Source organism: Clarias gariepinus, chromosome 25, assembly GCF_024256425.1.
Source record: "Clarias gariepinus isolate MV-2021 ecotype Netherlands chromosome 25, CGAR_prim_01v2, whole genome shotgun sequence".
Taxonomy (NCBI): domain Eukaryota; kingdom Metazoa; phylum Chordata; class Actinopteri; order Siluriformes; family Clariidae; genus Clarias; species Clarias gariepinus.
The window spans coordinates 21916509-21939309 of NC_071124.1; the positions used below are offsets into that span (position 1 = coordinate 21916509).

The 22801-nt window shown below is 37.2% G+C and overlaps 1 protein-coding gene across 2 annotated transcripts in view; it reads right to left on the minus strand.

Annotated features, from left to right (window-relative positions):
• Positions 1-8832: 8832 nt before the first annotated feature.
• The window catches only part of mmp16b (matrix metallopeptidase 16b (membrane-inserted)), a 31522-nt gene continuing 17553 nt past the window's right edge, over positions 8833-22801 (minus strand). Inside the window, exons 4-10 of one of the 2 annotated variants that reach the window (XM_053487266.1) lie at positions 16562-16866; positions 13648-13809; positions 12371-12588; positions 11990-12128; positions 11615-11765; positions 11151-11266; positions 8833-10190 (exon numbers count right to left, since the gene is read on the minus strand). In XM_053487266.1, the coding sequence (XP_053343241.1) occupies positions 9826-10190; positions 11151-11266; positions 11615-11765; positions 11990-12128; positions 12371-12588; positions 13648-13809; positions 16562-16866 (1456 nt within the window). In that variant the 3' untranslated portion in view covers positions 8833-9825. Of the gene's footprint in view, positions 10191-11150; positions 11267-11614; positions 11766-11989; positions 12129-12370; positions 12589-13647; positions 13810-16546; positions 16867-22801 lie in introns of both variants that reach the window. The other variant, XM_053487265.1, reaches the window with a different exon arrangement.

Here is a 22801-nt window from a genome sequence, read left to right on the forward strand (position 1 = left end):
AGAAAACTGAATCTGTGGTTAATATGTCGGATCCCACAACAGAAGCAATTACTGTTTTGTGAAATGTGATCAGGGAGAATGACTGTGCAAGTCCATACACACTGAAATCACTACACCCTACTCCCTACTGCATGTGTAGGGAATGTCTGTTAAGGGAACTTCGCTCTACAAAATTACACCATTCGGGACACCCTGCAACGTCACTTCCTCCATGCGTTACCATGGTAACATAAGCCCCTCGGATACCTGTCGCTGCTGCTGTGGAAGTATTACGCTAGCTACGGACATTAAACTACAAATTAACAAAAAAAATAAAATAAAAAAAATAAAATAAATGAAAACAAAAAAACAAACCCCCAAACAAAATAACAAATTTAAAATCAAATTAACAAAATGGAAAACAAAATAACCAAATTACAAAACCCAACTAATTTGTTTTTTGTTTTGTTTTGGGTTTTGTTGTTTTGTTTTTGTTATTTTGTTTTGCATTTTGATATTTTGTTTTTGAATTAGTTATTGTTTTTTTGTTTTGTAAATTTGGTTTTAAAATAGTTATTTTTTTTGGCGGGGGGGGGGGGGGGGTGTTGTTGTTTTTGGTTTTGTTATTTTGTTTTGGGTTTAGTTTTTTCTCGGTATGGTGGCCGTGTAGTTCAAAACAAAAATAACAAAACTGAAAACAAAATAAATGTAAAAAACAAAATAACAAAACAACAAAACCCAAAACAAAATAACAAAACCAAATACAACAAAACCCCAAACAAAATAACTAATTCAAAACCAAATTTACAAAACAGAAAACAAAATAACTAATTCAAAAACAAAATATTAAAACCCAAAACTAATTAGTTATTTTGTTTGGGGTTTTGTTGTTTTTGGTTTTGTTATTTTGTTTTGGGTTTTGTTGTTTCTCGGTATGGTGGCCGTGAAGTGCAAAACAAATTAACAAAACTAAAAACAAAATAAATGTAAAAAACAAAATAACAAAACAACAAAACCCAAAACAAAATAACAAAACGAAAAACAACAAAACCCCAAACAAAATAACTAATTCAAAACCAAATTTACAAAACAGAAAACAAAATAACTAATTCAAAAACAAAATATCAAAACGCAAAACAAAATAACATAACCCAAAACTAAATAATTTATTTTGTTTTGGGTTTTGTTGTTTTGCAAGTAGGAACTTGTTTCTCTATCTTTGTTTCTTGTGTGTCCTGCTTCACTTTAAACTACAGTGGCCGTGAAGTGCAAAACAAATTAACAAAACTGACTTCAGCCACCGTAAGAACGCCATATTTGAAACTAAGGACAGTCGTGGCCAAAAGTTTTGAGAATTACATTAATATTGGAAATTGGAAAAGTTGCTGCTTAAGTTTTTATAATAGCAATTTGCATATTCTCCAGAATGTTATGAAGTGTGATCAGGTGAATTGCATAGTCCTTCTTTGCCATGAAAATTAACTGCAGAGTGCCACCAGTGCAGAGCTTGCTCAGGAATGGCAGCAGGCAGGTGTGAGCGCATCTGCACGCACAGTGAGGCAAAGACTTTTGGAAGATGGCCTGGTGTCAAGAAGGGCAGCAAAGAAGCCACTTCTCTCCAAAAAAAACATCAGGGACAAATTGATCTTCTGCAGAAAGTATGGTGAATGGACTGCTGAGGACTGGGGCAAAGTCATATTCTCAGATGAAGCCTCTTTCCGATTGTTTGGAGCATCTAAAAAAAGGCTTGTCTGGAGAAGAAAAGGTGAGCGCTACCATCAGTCCTGTGTCATGCCAACAGTAAAGCATCCTAAGACCATTCATGTGTGGGGTTGCTTCTCATCCAGGGGAGTGGGCTCACTCACAATTTTATAAAAACACAGCCATGAATAAAGAATGGTACCAAAACACCCTCCAACAGCAACTTCTTCCAACAATCCAACAACAGTTTGGTGAAGAACAATGCATTTTCCAGCATGATGGTGCACTGTGCCTTAAAGCAAAAGTGATAACTAAGTGGCTCGGGGACCAAAACGTTGAAATTTTGGGTCCATGGCCTGGACACTTCCCAGATCTTAATCCTATTGAGAACTTGTGATCAATCTTCAAGAGGCGGGTGGACAAACAAAAACCCACTAATTCTGACAAACTCCAAGAAGTGATTATGAAAGAATGGGTTGCCATCAGTCAGGATTTGGCCCAGAAGTTGATTGAGAGCCCAGTCGAATTGCAGAGGTCCTGAAAAAGGAGGGCCAACACTGCAAATACTCACTCTTTGCATAAATGTCATGTAATTGTCGATAAAAGCCTTTAAAACGTATGAAGTGCTTGTAATTATATTTCAGTACATTACAGAAACAACTGAAACAAAGATCTAAAAGCAGTTTAGCAGCAAACTTTGTAAAACTAATATTTGTGTCATTCTTAAAACTTTTGGCCACGACTGTACATGTTTGCACATTCGTACACAAGAATTTACCGCTACTTCCTGTATATCTTGAGTGACAGATGTCTCGTCCAATCAGCGGTAAGAATTTAATTCGCAAACTATACCTACCTTTTCCGGTTTGTATCTAACTGGCCGAGATACGGTGCCCACCGTAGTTTAAAGTAAAGCAGGACACACAAGAAACAAAGATAGAGAAACAAGTTCCTACTTGCAAAACAACAAAACCCAAAACAAAATAACTAATTAGTTTTGGGTTTTGTTATTTTGTTTTGCTTTTTTTATATTTTGTTTTTGAATTAGTTATTTTGTTTTTGGTTTTGTTAATTTGGTTTTGAATTAGTTATTTTGTTTGGGGTTTTGTTGTTTTTGGTTTTGTTATTTTGTTTTGGGTTTTTTTATTTTGTTTTTTAAATTTATTTTGTTTTCAATTTTGTTAATTTGTTTTGCACTTCACGGCCACCGTACTATGATGGCCGTGAGGTGCAAAACAAATGAACAAAACTGACTTCAGGGCCACCGTAAGAACGCCATATTTGAAACCACAATAATGTTTGCACATTCATACACACACAAATCTACCGCTACTACAGTACTTTCAGTATATCTTGAGTGACAGATGTCTCATCCAATTAGCGGTAAGCATTTCATTCGCAAACTATACCTACCTTTTCCGGTTGTTTTTTTTGTTTTTAAAATTTATTTTGTTTTCAGTTTTGTTAATTTGTTTTGCACTTCACGGTCACCGGTGTATGTTGAAGGAGTGTTCTTTCTCAATCAGTCAGTTGGGTTTTGAGGCCAGTCATGGTGCTTTTATATGACTGAGTAGGAGGGTATAGAGCATCTGTGTGCCAACATTTATAGCTGATCACTTCAGCCGATATACACTTAAGGCAGATAATAATAATAATAATAATAATAATAATAATAATAATAACATTCCTGCACATTTTCCAGTTGGACCTATATATAACAAACACAGACATGCTCTACATATTTTTATTTTTTCTTAATAGAGATAAAATATAAACAGTTCTCCCATCCCATTACAGATGACCAGATGTAAAATGTGGCTCAAACATGGACAAAATGGGTCTATCTTTTACAAACCAGCACATTTATTATTTTTTTGGTACCCAACAAATTTTAAAACAACAAGTTTTTTAACCAAAAAACCACCATAAGAGGAAACATTGCCTATTAAAGACAAATCGAAAAGCAACAAAAACAAGTGACATTGCACTAGAACAGAAAAGGCAATTAAAGCCTGGATAACTAACTGTAAATAAAAACATAGAAACAGTCTGCTCATTTTAATGAAAAATTGCAGTTGGCACTGACGGCAGAGAGACCTCAGGTTCTGGAGCTGGTTCTGAGATGTGATGTTTTGGCGTTTGCTCCGTGTCATCAGTTCCTGGGGGTTTCTATGAGACCTATGGTTCCTGCAATTGGTGGCGGTTGGGGTCTGGCGGTTGGCCTGGTGTTGTTTATAGATGCCGGGCTCTGGGGGTTGCTCGTTGTCAGGTTTGGGGGGGTTGCTCCGAATTCTCTGTGGTTAATAACAGTTGGTATAGTCCAGCTGTTGTTTAGAAGTGGGGGTGATAATTCAAATTAAAATTTTATTTGTCACATACGCAGTCATACACAGTACGATATGTAGTAAAATGCTTACACGACCACCTGTGACCTTAAATTAAAAAAAAATGGAACAATTGACAAAAAATAAGAGAAAATAAAAAAGAAGCAAGAAATAAATAGTTTAACTATAAGAAGTGACCAAAATAATTTCCAAAAATATACAAAAAATATAAAACTTTTCTGTATAGACAAAATAAATTTAGATTCAGATGCAAATAAGAAGTGGAATGAATGGAAAATGTCCAGAAGTGTGCAAATGAGCATCGTGAGTGCAAGTGTGCAACCATGATATGGTGGGTTTTGATGACATCTGGCTTGAAACTGGTTCTTCAGGGTGATCAGTGGGTTGTGACACACTTTGGGGCGATGATTGCAGTGGATCATCTTCTGCTTGATCGGATCCTTTCTCCGATGCCATGCTGAGGTGGTAATTTCCTTAATGCAGGGGTGAGAAAAGGAAAATGACAAAGTTGGGCACTGTAGAGTGAATATTCACTGGGTTACAATAAGTATTTAGTTGGAATAGAATTGCGGGTACATTTCAAATAGAAAAAGAAGACAAAAAATAGTATTTTCTTTTTATGTTAAACTTTTTTATTTTTATAGAACACACTTCAAATTTAATATTTTAAATATTTGCTGATCTTAAACTTGTAAGGTTTTTAGAAATTATTCTGAAAATCAAAGTACGAACAGAAAAATCTGTCAACCACTAACAGAGTTGACAATAACAGAGTTGACATTTGCTTTAGCTCAAGATGCTAACCTCAAACCAGATACCACATGGCATGTATTAAACAGAATTTATGTATTTTCATCATATTATTGTTTTTAAAAAAGTGAATGAGAGATTCACTAAAAATATCACAATAACAGATTTGACAAATAATTATTCTACTATTGGTGTATCCTACACATTTTGTACAAATTAATGAGAGAGGAATAATGACATACCTCAGTGCCTTCCAGATTTTCCCGCCAGAGACAGTGGCATCACTTGGAGCAAGTCACATGCTTTTTTTTTTATAAGTGTTTTAAAGATTGTTGTGCCTTTTTATAACAGAGTTAACAGAGTTGACCAGAACATAGGGACAGACACAAAATGTATTTTTTAATTACTAAAATTACAAATAATACAGAAAATAGATGTTTTATCCAACTGTTTACATAAATGAGTAGAGTAAACACACAAAAAAGATTACAATTAGACGCAATTATTTCATGATAATTGAAGTTGAATGTATGATTCAGGAGGCATAGACAGTCAAAAATAGGTATAGAGGGAGTCTTTAATTTAATATTTTTATGACAAAATGTTCCTAAATACACATATCAACATTATTTTAGTGATAGCTTGATATAATTTGTGTAATTTTTCAACTCTTTTAATAAATTTTTTGTTTTTGAAAAATAATAAAAGGTTTATCTCGGAGACGCAAAATGTACCTATATAGTGCTTTTATTTTGAAAACCTGAGGTGCGTTTGAACAGGAAGTAGCTTCTTTCTGGTCAAACAGGAAGTAGTTTTAAGCAGTCACGGAAATTGCCGTTAGAAGCATCTTTTAATGTCATAACGGTGTTTACGAATAAAAGAATAAAAGAACCGTTAATCAGCAAACAATAACAAACAGTAAACAACAACAACGTTATTTCCAAACGGAAATTATATATATTTAAGTAAAACCATTTATTAAATTTCCCTTTTGGCACATTCCCCCCAAACATTAAGTTAAATTCATGAGGTTTGGGAACTATTCCTGAGCTTTCATATACATTTTTCGTGAAAAATTATTACTTTTTATTACTTGATTACACTTAAAATGATATTTTACATCTTACTGGAAACTCCCACTTCTGTTTAATTAAGCCGCACAATTTCCACCCATATACACACAATAAATGAATAAAATAAATGTTACATATACGGCATTCTGCATTACTTATCCAGAGCAATTTAAATTGTATCTAATTATATTTTTGTACATCAGAGCAGTTGAGGGTCTAGGGCCTTGCTCAGAGGCCCAACAGGGGCAACTTGGTGGTGGAGGAATTTTGAACTTGGGACTTCCAGACCATAGTCCAATGCCTTAACCACTGAACCGCTGTCCAAACTGCAGAGTACAGAGGTGTTCTAACTGGTGTGTGAAGAACCCTCCTTCGCCCCGCCCCCTGGTTACACTGACCATCACTCAGGTCCCAGATGTGTGAGTCACCTCTGTCTTTGTGAAGTCTCTTTAATTACAATCTACATGAACATGATTGTGCTTCCTACAGTCCTACCTGGCCCTCTGTGGTCGCACACACACCGATCTGCTAAACGATATTTCTGAAAGTGTATGAGATCTCGAGGGTCTGTATATGTGTGAGTGGACTTTTAGCTGACTTTGCCCTACTGTGTTGTGAGAGTGGGAGCAGTAAAAAGACATGAGCATTAACTTCTAAATAATTTGTGGTATTCTGTTATTTCCATACATTTATCTAAGAACCTCTGTAGTCCAACTAGAGACTGTGGAGGCTAATGTTGATCACTGAATTTATTTCTGTTTATGTCTGTGGTAGGACTTCTGCTCAACATTCACACATGACGGGCAATTTGGGAACACGAATTAGCCTAATGCATGTCTTTGGACAGTGGGACGAAACCGGAGTACCTCGAGGAAATGCACCAAGCAAGACAAGACAAGAATCCTTGACAAGAATCAAACCAGGACTCTGGATTACACTACCTCATCTTTGATTTTTTTTTTATTTTTATAATAGCACACCCAACTTAATTATTTAAAAAATCTGTAGACTTGCTTACTGCTTTTTTACTCCTTACGTTCATTAAATACAGCACACAGGCCGAAATAACTTAAACAAAAATGTGATTCTAGTTGTAATCATTGAGCTGCATACAGTTTTCAATAAGTTTATCCCCTTCTAAATGATCAGACATAATCTGAGTGAGTGTCATGTCTCACAATAAGCCATAATCTTTATTTTTTCTTTCTGCCAAACCATTGCCCAGTAGATGGCGTTATTGACATCTGTAAATCTGTGTTTCGACTAAGACTTCAGTTGTTTATGTTGTTGGGCATTTTAATTTACTGAGTGATGCATTATGAAGAGTTAGAGTTGCATCATAAATAAAAAATAATGTATTAAAAAAGCTTTTCCAACCAGAATCAAATAATGCTTTTTGAACTGTTTAGGTAAACTTTTAAATAATAAATTCTCAATATATACTGTATATATTTCAAGAATTGAAGAAAGCAAACCATTTCCATATTCAGCACAATAAATTGAATCGATTATGCATAAACAAACATTGCGTAATCGATTAAATCGCATAGCAATTTTATGATTTTGAAAATTCTAAATAAAAACTTAAAACTTAATGACCAAGCAAAATGTGACCAACTAGAGAGTAGTTTTTGAGATGGACATCACAAACAGATGAGGTTCCTGATAGAGAAACCACACTGTAACAAGTAGCAAAAAAGATTATTTTAAAAGAATCACACACACAAACACAGACAAAATCGGTTCGATATCGTAGTATTTAATGCTGTATAATCTGCCCTTCACATCCATATTCAAGACATTACATGAGATATATACAGCATGTTCAATTATGTACATCTTGTTTCCAAAGGCAGAGTTCAGAAAGCTGCCAGGTTGGTAACAATGCGAAAGTCTGCGTGTTTCATCAGCGTGCGATCTCGGCCTTCAGAAAGTTGATAATCGTGCCGGAGTGGTGCTCACTGAAGATCTTTTTTTTAACAGTCACACAACCCTCACTGCCTCATTAATGAATCCTGGAGAACATTAATGATGTCAGCGATCCACCATTAAAACAGCAAAACAAGGCATGGATGGAAATCAGATAAACCGGGCATACCTTTTGTTTCTAGTGAAAAGTGCTAGAACTTAAAACTATCTCTCTTATTTATTATTTTTTTTAGAATTTCTTCAAGCTGATGTTTTTTATCACTAAACCCGCTCCGGTATAAAATCTGTAATAAAGTCATACACAACCATCTGCGCGTATTAGTATTTAGTTTTGAATTATTGTTGTTAATATTAGTTAAGTTTAGTGCAGAGTCTCGTCAAATACAGCGCACCCGGAGCTACGCTAATTTAAACGGGTCTGACATTTCTACATGGTTACGTTTTTTTTCCCGAAAGTCTGTTTTCTACATGATAATTAAAGTATATTCTATTATTAGATTAATAGGATATTAGATTATTAGATTATTCAGAATACTAAACAAAATCTTCTAGGGTTTCTTCACTGCTTCTTTTACATTATAACCTGGAAGACCTTTCCTAAAACAACAAAAAATATTTTTTAAGATAAAATTTTTTAAAAGCATTATGTGTAAAGTAGAGCAGTTTAAAACATAGAGTTGAGTGCAAAAGTTTGAACTACCCCTTAAAGTTTCGTTGGGACAAAGAAAAAAAAAGTAACAATTTATCTTAAAAAAAGAAATGTTTTTTTTAAACAAGTAAAAATACTAAATGTGTGTTGTGGAACAATACAAAACTAAAAATACTTTAAAATATAAGGAAAAATTAACATAGAATACTCGGATATAAAATTATTATAACAAAAAAAATAATCCATTATTTATATTTAAATAATGATTATTCTTCCAACATGAACGTCTTATCAAACACTGTTTTTGTTTTCTTAATAAAACAAACAAAAAAACATGTAAAAACACCTTAATGCAATCAGCAATAAAAGAAAAAAGACGCCTCTAAGAAAGATTGCATCTGTCAAATAAGTTAAACAACATTGTTTCTGTTAATAGGAAATTTCTTGAAAATGACAAAAATACGAAAAGTTTTTTCATAATAAATATTTGCTTTTTTTATTTACGTTTTTAATATCTGCATTCTTTTGTGTTCATACATAAAAATCTAATTATTTTTAACGACTCCTCACCACATTTCTAAATGTGCCACATTAGACATGCAATTATTCACATGTTTAGCTTTGTGAGATCTGAACTTGCACTACGTTTTTTAATTTATGCAAATAAGCCTCATTGTTTTGGATCTCAGTAAACCAGGACCAGAAATTTTCATATCTATTCATATAAAATGGCCTAGGGGTGAGCAAACTTTTGCACTCGGATGTAAGTTACAAGATTATCCATCATTTCAATCATACATACACGCATCATACTGTTCACTCATACTCACACATTCACACTAAAAAAGAAATATTGTAGATATGTGGTTAAGGCGTTCGCCCCAGATATTGCAGGTAGAGTTTAAGATCGTAAAAGCTGATGATAGAACGATAAAACGCATAAAACTTGAAAATGTATACGCAGTTAATTTAAGATTCAATGCTTAAAAAAAAACTCAACATGAAGAAATGTCTTTGGAAACCAAGAGTGTTTTGGTTCGAGTATCAGTTCATGAAACATAAAGATTCTGGAGGAAGTCCGCACTTTACGTGCAGCTGATATCAGTAGTCGGAAATACATGAAGTATTTTTATTTGAAAAAATCCGTCCTTTAGTCATTATTTTATTGAGTTGTGACTCGAGTCTCAAAACGTCCGCGGAAAGCCGATAACTGAGGCCTGACATGACACACACATAATGACACGGCGCTCCCGGGAAGAGCAGACACCACAAGTAGGACGTGGGCATGCTGTCCATTCCTTTCCTCCTCCCTCCCAAGAGAGAAAGAGGTTCATCGCCACTCCTCGGGTAAGACACAATGGTACATCCTACATGTCTTGGAACGGGGAAGTCGGAATGTTCAAACCCATTCCTGCATGGAGCGCTTGCAGTACAGTATGTGCCGCTTGGTGTCCTTGCGCTTGACTCGGAACACCGTGTGCAGTAGGACCATCAGGCATAGGGCTAGTACGCAGGGTATGGCGATGGCCACAGCCTTTTCGGTGCCACCCGTGCCTTCGGGTTTCCGCACGATATCCACGTCGTCATGCTCGTAATGCGGCGGCTCGTCGTCCAGCGGCGGCCTCCAATCCCAGTCGGTGTCGGAGGGCATGCCGTCACAGCCCATGAAATCTCGCAGAATGGACCTGGGGTATCCCGGTTCTACTCGCAGCCGCCGGTTGTTGAACTTCCAGTACTCTTTTCCCTTGTAGAAATACGTGAAGCCTGTGTGTTTTTTTTTACAAGGAAATTCAGGTGTTAATATTAATGACTATTCATTCTAGGACTAATAATTAATAACAAAAAAAAAAGAGATGATATATAATTACAAAGGGTTTGTTCAAGTCAAACTGGGGCTTGTGGGAAAAACTTCTAGTGGATGAAGTATTTCTTGAAGACTTTAACCAAGTACGGTAATGAGACTCTTAGCTGCAATAAAATATGTGAGTAATTAAGAATCCCAGACGATCCATGAAAATCAGTGGATAACTTGTCAATAACTTGCGGAAGAGACGCATCTGTCTGTGGGAACTGTAGACACAATTACACACCAACACCACTTGCACATTACAGGAACTTGTCTGGAAGTTATTGCCACATCCCCCGTCCAGTCCTGACCTGACCTCACTCAAAGCCATTTCCACATTGCATGTTTGGGATATTAAAGGGATTCCTGGGAGGCCAGCGTTTCAGACATGAAACAGGCAGTCTAATCATGGCTCCGGTGTACTAGGAAAACTTTCTACCGTGATGGTGTCCAAGCAATAGTGAAAAGCTGTGATAAGTGCATTAATGTAGCGAGGGATTATATAAAGAAATAAATGGAGTTTATTTACTCTAATACCTGTGTTTCTGTACAATCAAAAGTCCCGGTTTGACTTGAACGCCCCTTGTATATTACAAAAAAACATTATGTAATGAATAACATTCTTTAATTTTAACAAGAAAACACTTCTTATACTTATTTTTCGCCTTTGCTTTTAATTCCAAAACAACACAGCAGAGGTGATGTCTATGATATAACATCTGGAGTTAATATTTAGCCCAATGCATGAATGTTAATTTGATTTCAAATCTACTGCAACTACTTTTTCCTGAAGTGCGAAATTGTAGTGATAAGACTAGGTATCAAGTTGGGTTCAGCAACGGATTGAATGTGCGAAGACTGAAAGAAAAAAGCCCCACCGTTAGCCTTGTCCACAAAGGCACCCTGAGGAGAGTCTGGGATGCCCTTCCAAATAGTAATAGGTTTGGGATAACCAGGGTCCATACTCCGGATGTCCTCATTGTACCTCCAGTACCTGATCCAAAAGAGAAAGGATTCTTCAGAATAAAAATATACTACCTCTTACTAAACTTATCATCAATCAGATTCAAGAGAGATTTGGGAAACTGAGCTTATGAATCTAATATGTGATATTTTATTGATGCTTAATGACCTAAATAATGTTTTGCAAGCTTCCTTTGATAAGTCCTTTTCATGAGTCAGAACCTCTCAATAAACGAGTAACATGTTGAGAGTTGTTCAAAGACATTCAAAGGCTTGCTATGGCAACCATCTTTTAAAGCATTAGTGACTCAGATTTGTCTTCCTTGCTATTTAAGCCGAATGGTAACCATGTCGAAAATAGCCGGCAGGCTTGACTCACCTGTCCCCTTTGAAAAAATAGGTTTTGGCTACGTCCTCCCACCACACAGCCGTCTCGATGTTCTGAGATGGCATCCCACTGCCGAAAAGCGAGATGTCCTGAGGGTAGGTGGGCTGCAGAGTAGTGTCCTTAAACACCCAGAAGCGATGGCCTTTAGAAAGCGAGAGAAAGAAAACCCACCTTGTTCTTAATATATGTCCAAGAACGCAGAAATCTTGAAATGTCACCGAGCTGCAGTGTCAAATCTCGGGTCAACCTTCTGGCATTATAAATGAGCTCTTTTACCTGCAACCTGTTCTCTTAAGCTATCCTTGTTTAATATAATGAAGCTTAATTAAAACAAAGGGGGTTTCTTCAACACAAATGTGGTCTCACCTTTGAAGAAGACGAACTTTCCTTCGCTGTTCTCGTAGACAGCGTCGATCTTGGGGGGCAGCCCTTTCCAGAAGTAGCTGATCTGCATGGGGTATCCTGGCACCACTGAGTTATCACGCACCCTCCAGAACCACTGATCCTAATGAGAAAACGATTATACTGCATATCAATCAGAGGTGGGCAAATCACATAAATCTTGTACTTGAGTAAAAGTAGAGACTCCCTAGGGCAAATATTACTTAAGTACAAGTAGAAGTCCTCCAGTGGTATTCGTTAATCCCACTACTCATGCAAAGTACAGATTTGTAAAATATATAGTTGAGTTTATGGATCTCCATTTACAAAGAGGGATAGAGTAAAGAATCTGATTCTAATATCTACCTTAAAAACAAACAGCTCTTGCCGCAGAATGGCCAGCGTGTTGAAGCCTCCGTCGCAGATGTTGGGTTTGGAGTTGGGGTTGGAAGGTTTGGATTTCTGCGGCGGCCGATGAGGACGGCTCTGACGGTCGTGTTTCCGAGGGTCAGACGGAGGGTGCAGACGAGGAGGCGGCGCCGTCGTGAGCAACCGGGTCGGCTGAGGGTTCCTATCTGGAGGTCCTGGAATTATCAAGAGAATGCATTAAACTTCATTAGCTTTGTCTGCCTGGGTTATCTGATCACTGATATGGATAATGACCACGTGCCTCGTTTACTAATCAGGATATGCAGGAATTTATTCAAAAAAAATTGTTCACACCAGCATGAACATAAGGGATTCAAGCATGAACACAGGCACACTTAGATGCTTATTGAGTTTGTGAGCATGCTAAATACAAATTAGCTGTGCCATAAATTTATGCACTAGGGAATTTAAGGCTGATTGGCATTTATCAACATGCAGTACGGTCGTGTACTGTAGGAAGAAGTTGGAAGAAAAAGTTTTTTTCTGTCTTTAAGTCAAATTAATTTTTCCTAACTACTGCACCTTGGTCAAATTCTGCTGTTTTTGAAATGGACTTTCTATCTTACAATCCATTTCATCATGTCCATTTGCACTTGGTGCTTGGGCCCTTTAAATTTGCAATTGTATAATTCATTGTTAGCTCTAAATAGTATAATGAAGTTCGAGAGGTGACAGAAAAAAAAACTTTTCTGATTTTAATTAGTTAATATACAGTGTACGATACTGTGCAAAAGTATTGAGCCCCCACATTTCACCATATTTTGCTTCTAAAGAGCCAAACTCCTTGTTTTTTTTATGTATTCGTGAGGACTAGTTCTCCAGCCGTCCTGAAAGACTTTCTTGTTTCTCATTTTTAGTCCAGTCCCTGGACCTGAGCAGTTTCAGAGGAACGTTGACCTATAAATCATTCAGGCATAAAAAAAACAAACATCGAAATTATGTTTGATATATACTGATTAGTACACTGGTGATGCTGAATGCTGAGTGGTTGGAACAAAGGAGAGGGGAAATGAGATTGCTGCTAAGGTCGTTACATTAAAAAAAAAAGTTCCATTAAATGCTTTAGGCACTTTGCAGCCTGTCGCAGTAAAACATTTGTTCCCATTTGTTTAATCATTTATTAAATATAATTTAAAGAAATGAATGGGGGCTCAAGATTTTTGCACAACACATATACAGTAATATATAAATATATACTGTATATATTCTTTTACCATAGATTTTCTGGATGCCTTGTAGATCGTCGTGAGGCAGTTTAAAACTCTCTGTATCCATGTACTGGTAGAAGGGGGCCATTATTGCAGTGGGGTCGTTGGAGTGCTCCAGGCCCAGGGCGTGGCCCAGCTCATGGACGGCCACCAAGAACAAGTCATTCCCTGTGATAACGTGCAAGGACATTTGAGCTGTATGAGCGCACTGAAATACACACTTAGACACACAAACACAGGGTAAATTATGGTAATGTTTACAAAAGCACGGCAGAGATAAACCTCTTTATGAATTATGGATGGATGAAAAAAAAGATATTTAATTTCAATTTCAGTATTATCAGGATACAGCTATTTGTGCATAATGATGCTATTCATACAAAACAAGCAAAGAAGAAAGTGTACAAGTAGGAAGTGTAGAAAGAAATCTTGCTTCCTGGTCTCGAAATTAAGCATTTTGTTCCACTGAATCATAATCCTGCTGCCACACCATCATTTCAAATCAATTCAATTTAATCCAATTTTATTTCTATAGCGCTTGTAACAATTGTCATCGCTGCAAAGCAGCTTTACACAATCAAAATCATTTTTATATGTATCTAATGTTAGCACTAGGTCCAAATAAATTAGGCGAACATTCAAGTATTAAACAGTGGTACCTCGTTATACGAATTTAATCTGTTCCGTAGGCTAGTCCTTAAGGCGAAAATTGTATTGCGAAACACATTTTCCCATAGGAAACAATGTAAATGCAGATAATCCGTTCCTGCCACCCAAAAATACTACCAATACTACCAATTTCACTATCACTAATCACTATAATCATATTTTTGGATATACATGTATTTTTGAAGACATGTAATTAAAGTAAAATATAAAACAAATGGACAGTAAATCTTACTTTATCTTAATTTATGATTCTACCTTAGCACCCGCTGCTTTAAAAATGGAACCATGTTGCTACGTCTTCACTAAATCTTGCACAAAATTCAAAAAATCCCACAAAGCTTTAAGTTAGAGTAAGCTTTGTTTGGCTTTCCACTGAAGCCAAAAAGTTTTGAATGGCTAAATTCCTAAATTCGGGGTGTTCGTATGCCGGGGTACCACTGTACTGTTGGGATAGTTTGACATGATCTAATAATTTCGTTTATAAGAACCTCCCATATGTCATGCATTATGGAAGATTATCAAGCTGAGCTACAGTATATGAGAAATAATAATGTATGATTTATGAATCAAGGTTGGCTACACAATTTGAACATTTTACGGACGATCATTACCCAAAATCGAAAGTGTTAAACTAGAGAGATTAAGATTACCAGTGAAATTGCTGGCTAGAACCCTTAACAAAGCCTTGAATACCAAACATTCAGAAGTCCATTAAAGTCAACCTCATGTGGCGATAAAAACCGTATCGGAGTGAGCGAGCACGTCAGAGCTTTATCTGCCTCTCAGTCAGACGGCAGTACAAAGCCTAGTTGTCAGTATCCATTATGGCCATGATAGAGATGTTCAGCACAGGCACAGGAGCATCGTAAAAGCCCTTTTCGTCCAGCCAGACTAGTTATTATGGCTCACGGCACAATGAGAATCTGATTACCTCCCGGGTAATGGACGTGCATTACAAACAACAACACGCTTCTGTCAATTTCGCCATACAAACGTATACTCACTCGGAAGCACAAGCACACGCGGTCAGACAGACAGAGCGGTTACACGGCCACAAACGTAAGCAGGATGGCTGAACATATAATGTAATCAATCATCCAAGACATCTTTAGCATCTGACGTTAGATTATTTTTGATTTCAGGTTACTGCAGCTAAGTGATAGAAATAACTCTCATCAGCTAATGGTCCTCATGGTTTGCATCTTTATATGCAAACAAAACGTCCTATACAGTCCTATATATGGTTTTTTAAGATCATCATATTATTTTTTACATATCATCATAACCATATGCAGAGGTGCGAAAACCAATTGTTAATAAACGAAATAATCAAGTTTCTACTGTTAAAGTAAATTAAATAGACTTAAGAATAAAATGTAAATTGGAACAAAAAGGAAATTTATTATAGGGAACTGAAGGACACTAGATGTGAAGGACTTGCATTTGCTTTTCAATAATAAAATAAAACGAAGGATCTAATTATCATTAAATAGTAATCGCACCAACACCTTGGCTTGTTGTTTTCATTTGGAGCATGTCTTTAAAATTGCTTTCTTTTTTTTTTTTTTAGAGAAATGTTAGTGACTCTGTATAACGTTACACTGTAAGGCTAAGGCCTGGTAAATATGGTGTTAAAGCGTGTCGAAGTGGTGGTAGTGGTATAACCCTAATCGTAAAGCCAAGTTGCCCAATCAGAAACGTGAAAAAAGTCACTGCTTGTGTTTGACATCGGAAATACTGTCATGGCCAAAAGTATTGAGATAAAAAGTAAAATTCAATGTTTTAATGCCATTCTCATTTTTTTTTATTTCAGTTCAAATAATAAGAATAATATCTCATTATATGCAATCAAGCTGGTCTACAACAACCAATATTAAGTTTAAAGTCCTTTACTCTTTAAAACCTACTGGATCTATCAGGACATAGAGACAGAAAGACGTCTGCAGTACTCTAGTGCCACTTGCTCAATCCATCCCTGCTTGTTTGCTCCCAGAAGATCATGCAATAAATTTGTAGGAGAAGTTCGTAATTCAGTATAGTGTCAGTTCCATAGTTTTAGCCTTTATCATGCAGAGGTAATTTACCCAGCTTCAGAAGGTAAAAGTCCTGCACATCTAGTTTCTTCCATCCATTAACTAATATAGGGAGTTCTAATTAACAGTGTCATCCAGATTGCTACAGTACACTGATGTGGAGTGGAATGACTTGCACAAACAAACAACAAAAAGCCCCTAACCTGCCGTTCTCTCACCATCATGGTTGGGGTTGCCCAGGGTCCAGGGTTCATCAGAGTCGAAATGCGTATCGCCTCCTATCCCAGGTCCAGGGAAGTATGCGTGAGCCAAGAAGCCTCCTTCTCCATCAAACGGAGAACTGTCGCCGTGGAAACCGGATGCGAAGATAATAGTGATGTCGACATCACGTTTACCGCTCTCCAATGCGCTGTAGGGGACAGCTTCGAAGTTCAGCGGCGTAACGCTCTGCCAAACATCAAATGCCCTCCGGATGGCTTCGTGAGTCTCCCGTGCGCCCACCTTAGGGGTCACATTCTTAATACTGAAGAAAAAAAACAAAACAAGACATGTTACACTACTGTATGCTATGATTATGACTACCCTGCTCGTTAGAATCGATGACCTACATTTGATTTTCAGCACATAAAATCCTTTTTATGTAAGAATAAGGGCTTCTGCCAAATGCAATAAATGAGTCATTATTAGATTACGTGGCATGTCTGCCACACAAGTCACTATGTATAAGCTGTTTCCATGGAAACAATAACATTTCAGAAAGAGGGCATTAATGATAACCTATTGTTCATGTTACAGACTGTCTAACCAGTCAGAATTATCTGGTCTGTGATATAAAAACGTTTTATCTGACACTAAACGTCCAAGAAACAAATTCCGGGATCTGTGCATTGCATTACTATCTTGCACTTGGATTTGATTTCTGTAATGTAATGTAAAGTAATGACACTAATTTCATATCTCATATCTAAGAAGTATAATTTGGAAAAGCTAAAGATCTTATGAGATTCAGTATTAAGCCACAAATAACTCATGATTTCTTGTAACCTAAAGCACTTTGTGTTTAAGTGCTTTTTGTTTGAACATCAAAGGATGAAAATGTATGATAAGGTTGCTCCATTTTAGTTCAGTCCAGCCTTTATTTTGTCATGTATACATTACTGCATGAAATTCTTTATTCTTTGCATATCCCAGCTTTATTAGTAGGCTGGGGTGAGAATGCAGCGTCAGCCATTATACGGCGCTCCTGGTGCAGACAGGGTTAAGGGCCTCACTCAAGGGCCCAACAGCGGCAGTCGGGCGGAGCTGGGGCTCGATCTTCCGTCGTCTTCCGATCAGTAACTCAGAGGCTTAACACACTGAGCCATGATCATCATTCATCGCTCGACAAGCACTAAATGGAATAAATAACCCGCTTCTAATCATGTCCATAAGGAATAGCTTAATGTAAGAAGGATCAGTTATAAGGTCACTCAAAACACTTCCATCTTAGATATGACACATTCCCATTCGCTTTAAAACAGGTGCACAGGTTATTGATTTTCGCTCCCTTTTTTTTTTAGCTTCTGACCAAGGACTGGTTTCTTATTTCCAAATCGTTATTATAACCATTAAAAAAAAAAAACACCAGCACAAAAGGCCAAGCACCTGCACACAATTCATAGTGGCCTATTAAAATGATGGATTGCCTGAACACAGAACAAACAGAAAAGTGTTTTTTTTTTTTCATTTACAACCTGCAATTTCTAAAAACTCAAAAGTGAACTTTGGGAAGTGGCAGCTTCGCTGAACTTTGCACCACGAAGGCTTTATCTCTCGCTGACAGACAGGAAAAAAGCCGAAAATCTCCTCCGACTCGTTCATTCACTTCTATCTCTTTCTCTCCCTCTCTCGTTAAATAGTCGTCAACAGCTGCCAGACCTCGGCCTCATTTACGTTCCATTTGCGTAGGCGGTTCGTCAATTACCAAAAAAAAAAAAAAGGCAGCAGATTTGAATAAATCATTTTCTGTTATCGCCTGCTGTAACCAGGCAAGTGTAAATTGAGGTGAGAACACCCTCCATTTCCCTTCAAAGAATAATCTTCAGGAAATTATGAAGCCTAAAGTCACTTCTGGAAGTTATTTTATGCTTGAGTATATCTCCACTGCGGTGTGAAGTATTGTTTAGACAGGACAGGTCCTCCAAAGGTGGTGGCGTGGCAATTTATACCAAAGAACATCTTAAGTGCTCAATTGCCTTATCTAAGTCAGTTCCCAAGAAATTTGATTTGCTTGTTCCAAACATTGAATTCATTAATAATTTTACTTTGTCAGTGGCTGGCTGCTAGCGCCCTCCATCAGCCTCGGCCTGTACCCTGACGACATTGTCCAGCCCCCATTGATCAAAACTGAATTTGTGCTCCTTGGTGATCTAAACTGGGATATGACTAAACCACCCGATAAAGTCATTCAACAATTTGATGCACTAATCTCTTTCCCCACTTGGTATGACACCAAATCTATAGACAAGGCTACGTTGATTGATATCATTTTAACAAACTCTCCTCATAAGTATTACTCTGGGGTATTTTGTTCTGATATTAGTGATCCCTGTTTTACTGCATGTTTTCCAAATGGCTGCTCCATCAAGAGACCGACTCGATTCTGTTGCAAACGTGCTTTGATCATCAAGCTTTTCTACACGACATGGCAGATGTTAACTGGTCTAGAATCAGTCTGGTTCCAACTGTAGACGACTGTAAGTTTTTTAGGGCTGTTGTTGATCAACATGACCCAATGAAAAGACTCAGAGTAAAGGATCGACATAGTCCTTGGTTTACCTCGGAGCTTACTGTGCTTTTACAACAAAAAAATACTCTTTGGCACAAGGCTCGACACTCCCGATCCCCAGCAGATATTTTGATTTTCAAGCAGCCTTAGAAATAAATCTTTACAAGCCATTCGCAAGGCTAAAACAGACTATTTTAAGAAGCAGTTTTCTCTTAGTAGCTCTGATCCTAAAAAATTCTGGAATACGATAAAGGAGATGGAAAATAAACCATCTTGTAAGCTACCTCCTTCACTCTACTTAAAGAACACTGTAGGATCAGACAAGAAGCATATGTTAAAGCTTCTCAATAAGCATTTTACACCTTCTGGTTTAACCCTTGAATCATCCAATTCGGTTTCATCACCTACAGTATAAGTCGTATTCATTGCTCTACTGTATCTCCCCCAACTCTCCCTCATCTTATACTACTTCCCTCCTCCTCCCATAGTTTCATTTTGCGGTGCTTTTTAGAGGAGGAGGATCTGGATGAATTGCTCAGGCTAGATTCCAATAAATCTGGATCCTGTCTTTTTTAAAATTGCTGCCTCTATTATTGCTGTTCCCATCACAGATATATTCAATTTATCTTTACACACAGGGCAAATCCCTCGTGCTCGAAAGTCAGCGTTAGTGTTCCCTCTTTTTAAGGGTGGTGATTGATCAGATCCCAATTGTTACAGGCCCATTTCTGCTTTGCCATGTATCTCTAAGGTTTTGGAAAAACTTGTAAATGGTCAACTCACTGAATACTTGGAATGTGTATATATATGTATGTATGTGCGTGTATATATATATATATACATATATATTCCTGATTTCTTATTCTTTTGCATGTTTGTCACACTTAAATGTTTCTGCTCATCAAAAACCGTTAACTATTAGTCAAAGATAACATAATTGAACACAAAATGCAGTTTTTAAATGAAGGTTATTTATGTTATTAAGGGAGAAAAAAAACTCCAAATCTACATGGCCCTGTGTGAAAAAGTGATTGCCCCCCTTGTTAAAAAATAACTTAACTGTAGTTTATCACACCTGAGTTCAATTTCTGTAGTCACCCCCAGGCCTGATTACTGCCACACCTGTTTCAATCAAGAAATCACTTAAATAGGAGCTACCTGACACAGAGAAGTAGACCAAAAGCACCTCAAAAGCTAGACATCATGCCAAGATCCAAAGAAATTCAGGAACAAATGAGAACAAAAGTAATTGAGATCTATCAGTCTGGTAAAGGTTATAAAGCCATTTCTAAAGCTTTGGGACTCCAGCGAACCACAGTGAGAGCCATTATCCACAAATGGCAAAAACATGGAACAGTGGTGGACCTTCCCAGGAGTGGCCGGCCGACCAAAATTACCCCAAGAGCGCAGAGACAACTCATCCGAGAGGCCACAAAAGACCCCAGGACAACATCTAAAGAACCGCAGGCCTCACTAGCCTCAATTAAGGTCAGTGTTCACGACTCCACCATAAGAAAGAGACTGGGCAAAAACAGCCTGCATGGCAGATTTCCAAGGCGCAAACCACTTTTAAGCAAAAAGAATATTATGGCTCGTCTCAATTTTTCTAAAAAACATCTCAATGATTGCCAAGACTTTTGGGAAAATACCTTGTGGACCAACGAGACAAAAGTTGGACTTTTTGGAAGATGCGTGTCCCGTTACATCTGGCGTAAAAGTAACACAGCATTTCAGAAAAAGAACATCATACCAACAGTAAAATATGGTGGTGGTAGTGTGATGGTCTGGGGTTGTTTTGCTGCTTCAGGACCTGGAAGGCTTGCTGTGATAGATGGAACCATGAATTCTACTGTCTACCAAAAAATCCTGAAGGAGAATGTCCGGCCATCTGTTCGTCAACTCAAGCTGAAGCGATCTTGGGTGCTGCAGCAGGACAATGACCCAAAACACACCAGCAAATCCACATCTGAATGGCTGAAGAAAAACAAAATGAAGACTTTGGAGTGGCCTAGTCAAAGTCCTGATCTGAATCCTATTGAGATGTTGTGGCATGACCTTAAAAAGGCGGTTCATGCTAGAAAACCCTCAAATAAAGCTGAATTACAACAATTCTGCAAAGATGAGTGGGCCAAAATTCCTCCAGAGCGCTGTAAAAGACTCGTTGCAAGTTATCGCAAACGCTTGATTGCAGTTATTGCTGCTAAGGGTGGCCCAACCAGTTATTAGGTTCAGGGGGCAATTACTTTTTCACACAGGGCCATGTAGGTTTTAATAAAAACCATTATTTAAAAACTGCATTTTGTGTTTACTTGTGTTATCTTTGACTAATAGTTAAATGTGTTTGATGATCAGAAACATTTTGTGTGACAAACATGCAAAAGAATAAGAAATCAGGAAGGGGGCAAATATTTTTTCACACCACTGTTTATTTTTTTTTATTTTTTTTTCGTAAGTTTGTTTATATTTCTTAAAAATTTTTATTTTTATCAGTTCCCCCATTTCCCCCAAAAGGCTCAGCTTTTGCCAGACCACAGATGTAAATAAGAAACCTGTTCTTAATCTGTCTTGCCTGGTTAAATAAAGGTAAATAAAATCAAATAAAAGTATTGGAAAGGAGTCAAGGATTTTGTGACAAGTGAACACAATCTGCTTTAAATGTCCTTTAAATGTTTGCTGGTCTTCGGGTAGCATTGTGACTTTTGTAAATTACGAACTGAAATAAGGACAGAACGTCATGCAGAGATTTATTTATCATGGTGCAAAGAAACAAACAGGAACAATGAACATGGACTTGGGCTTGAGCTACAAAGGGCCATCATAAAATTCTTATTATCGTATAAATGTGAGAAGGAACGTGAAAATATTTGCCCAAATATGTCTCTGGAAATGAGTACGTTCATGAACATTTCTTCTTTAAATGGCACTAGAGGGTAAAAACCAAAATGGTGCATCCAGTTGAAAAATTGAAGTGCGCCTTCTTCATAACAATGCGACTTGGAGGATGAAATTCAACTTGAAGGGCAATTGAAGGGCAACTTTGCTACACGTGGCAACTTGGTGGTGCTGGGGCTCGATCCTGAGACTAGTAGTCCAATGCATTAACCATCGAGTTTTAACTATACACATCTGGCCTTGATCGTGGTACCTTTCAAATGGTAGTCCAATGCATTAACCACTGAGCTACCCCTAACACTAAGTAAAAACATACCCAATAGTAAAAACATAAATACGGTCCTAACCTAAACTTGAGTCCAAATGTAACTAAGGTCAAAACATGAACATCTGATTACATGCTTTCCAAAGAGGCCAAACCTGTTAATTATTAAATTCAAGTGTTTCACTCAGGTCCCTTATCCCCAGTGAAGGGCAATCTTAATGCTTCAGTATACCAAGACATCTTGGACAATGCTTCACTTCCAACTTTGTGGCAACAATTTGAGGAAGACCCTTTTTTATTCCAACATGACTGTGCCCCAGTACACAAAGCAAGGACAAGGTTTGATGTTTGAAGTTTGAAGTTCGGTGTAGAAAAAAACAAAAATTTGTGCACGTTTGAGGTCTGTTTATTGAAAATGTAACATTTTATTTTATTTCTGATCAAAAGAACGAAATGACTCAAAAAAGAAAGATTTGTTCATTTTGATGAACGAGATTTAAAGAACCGAGTCACTAAAATGATCCAACCTTCCCA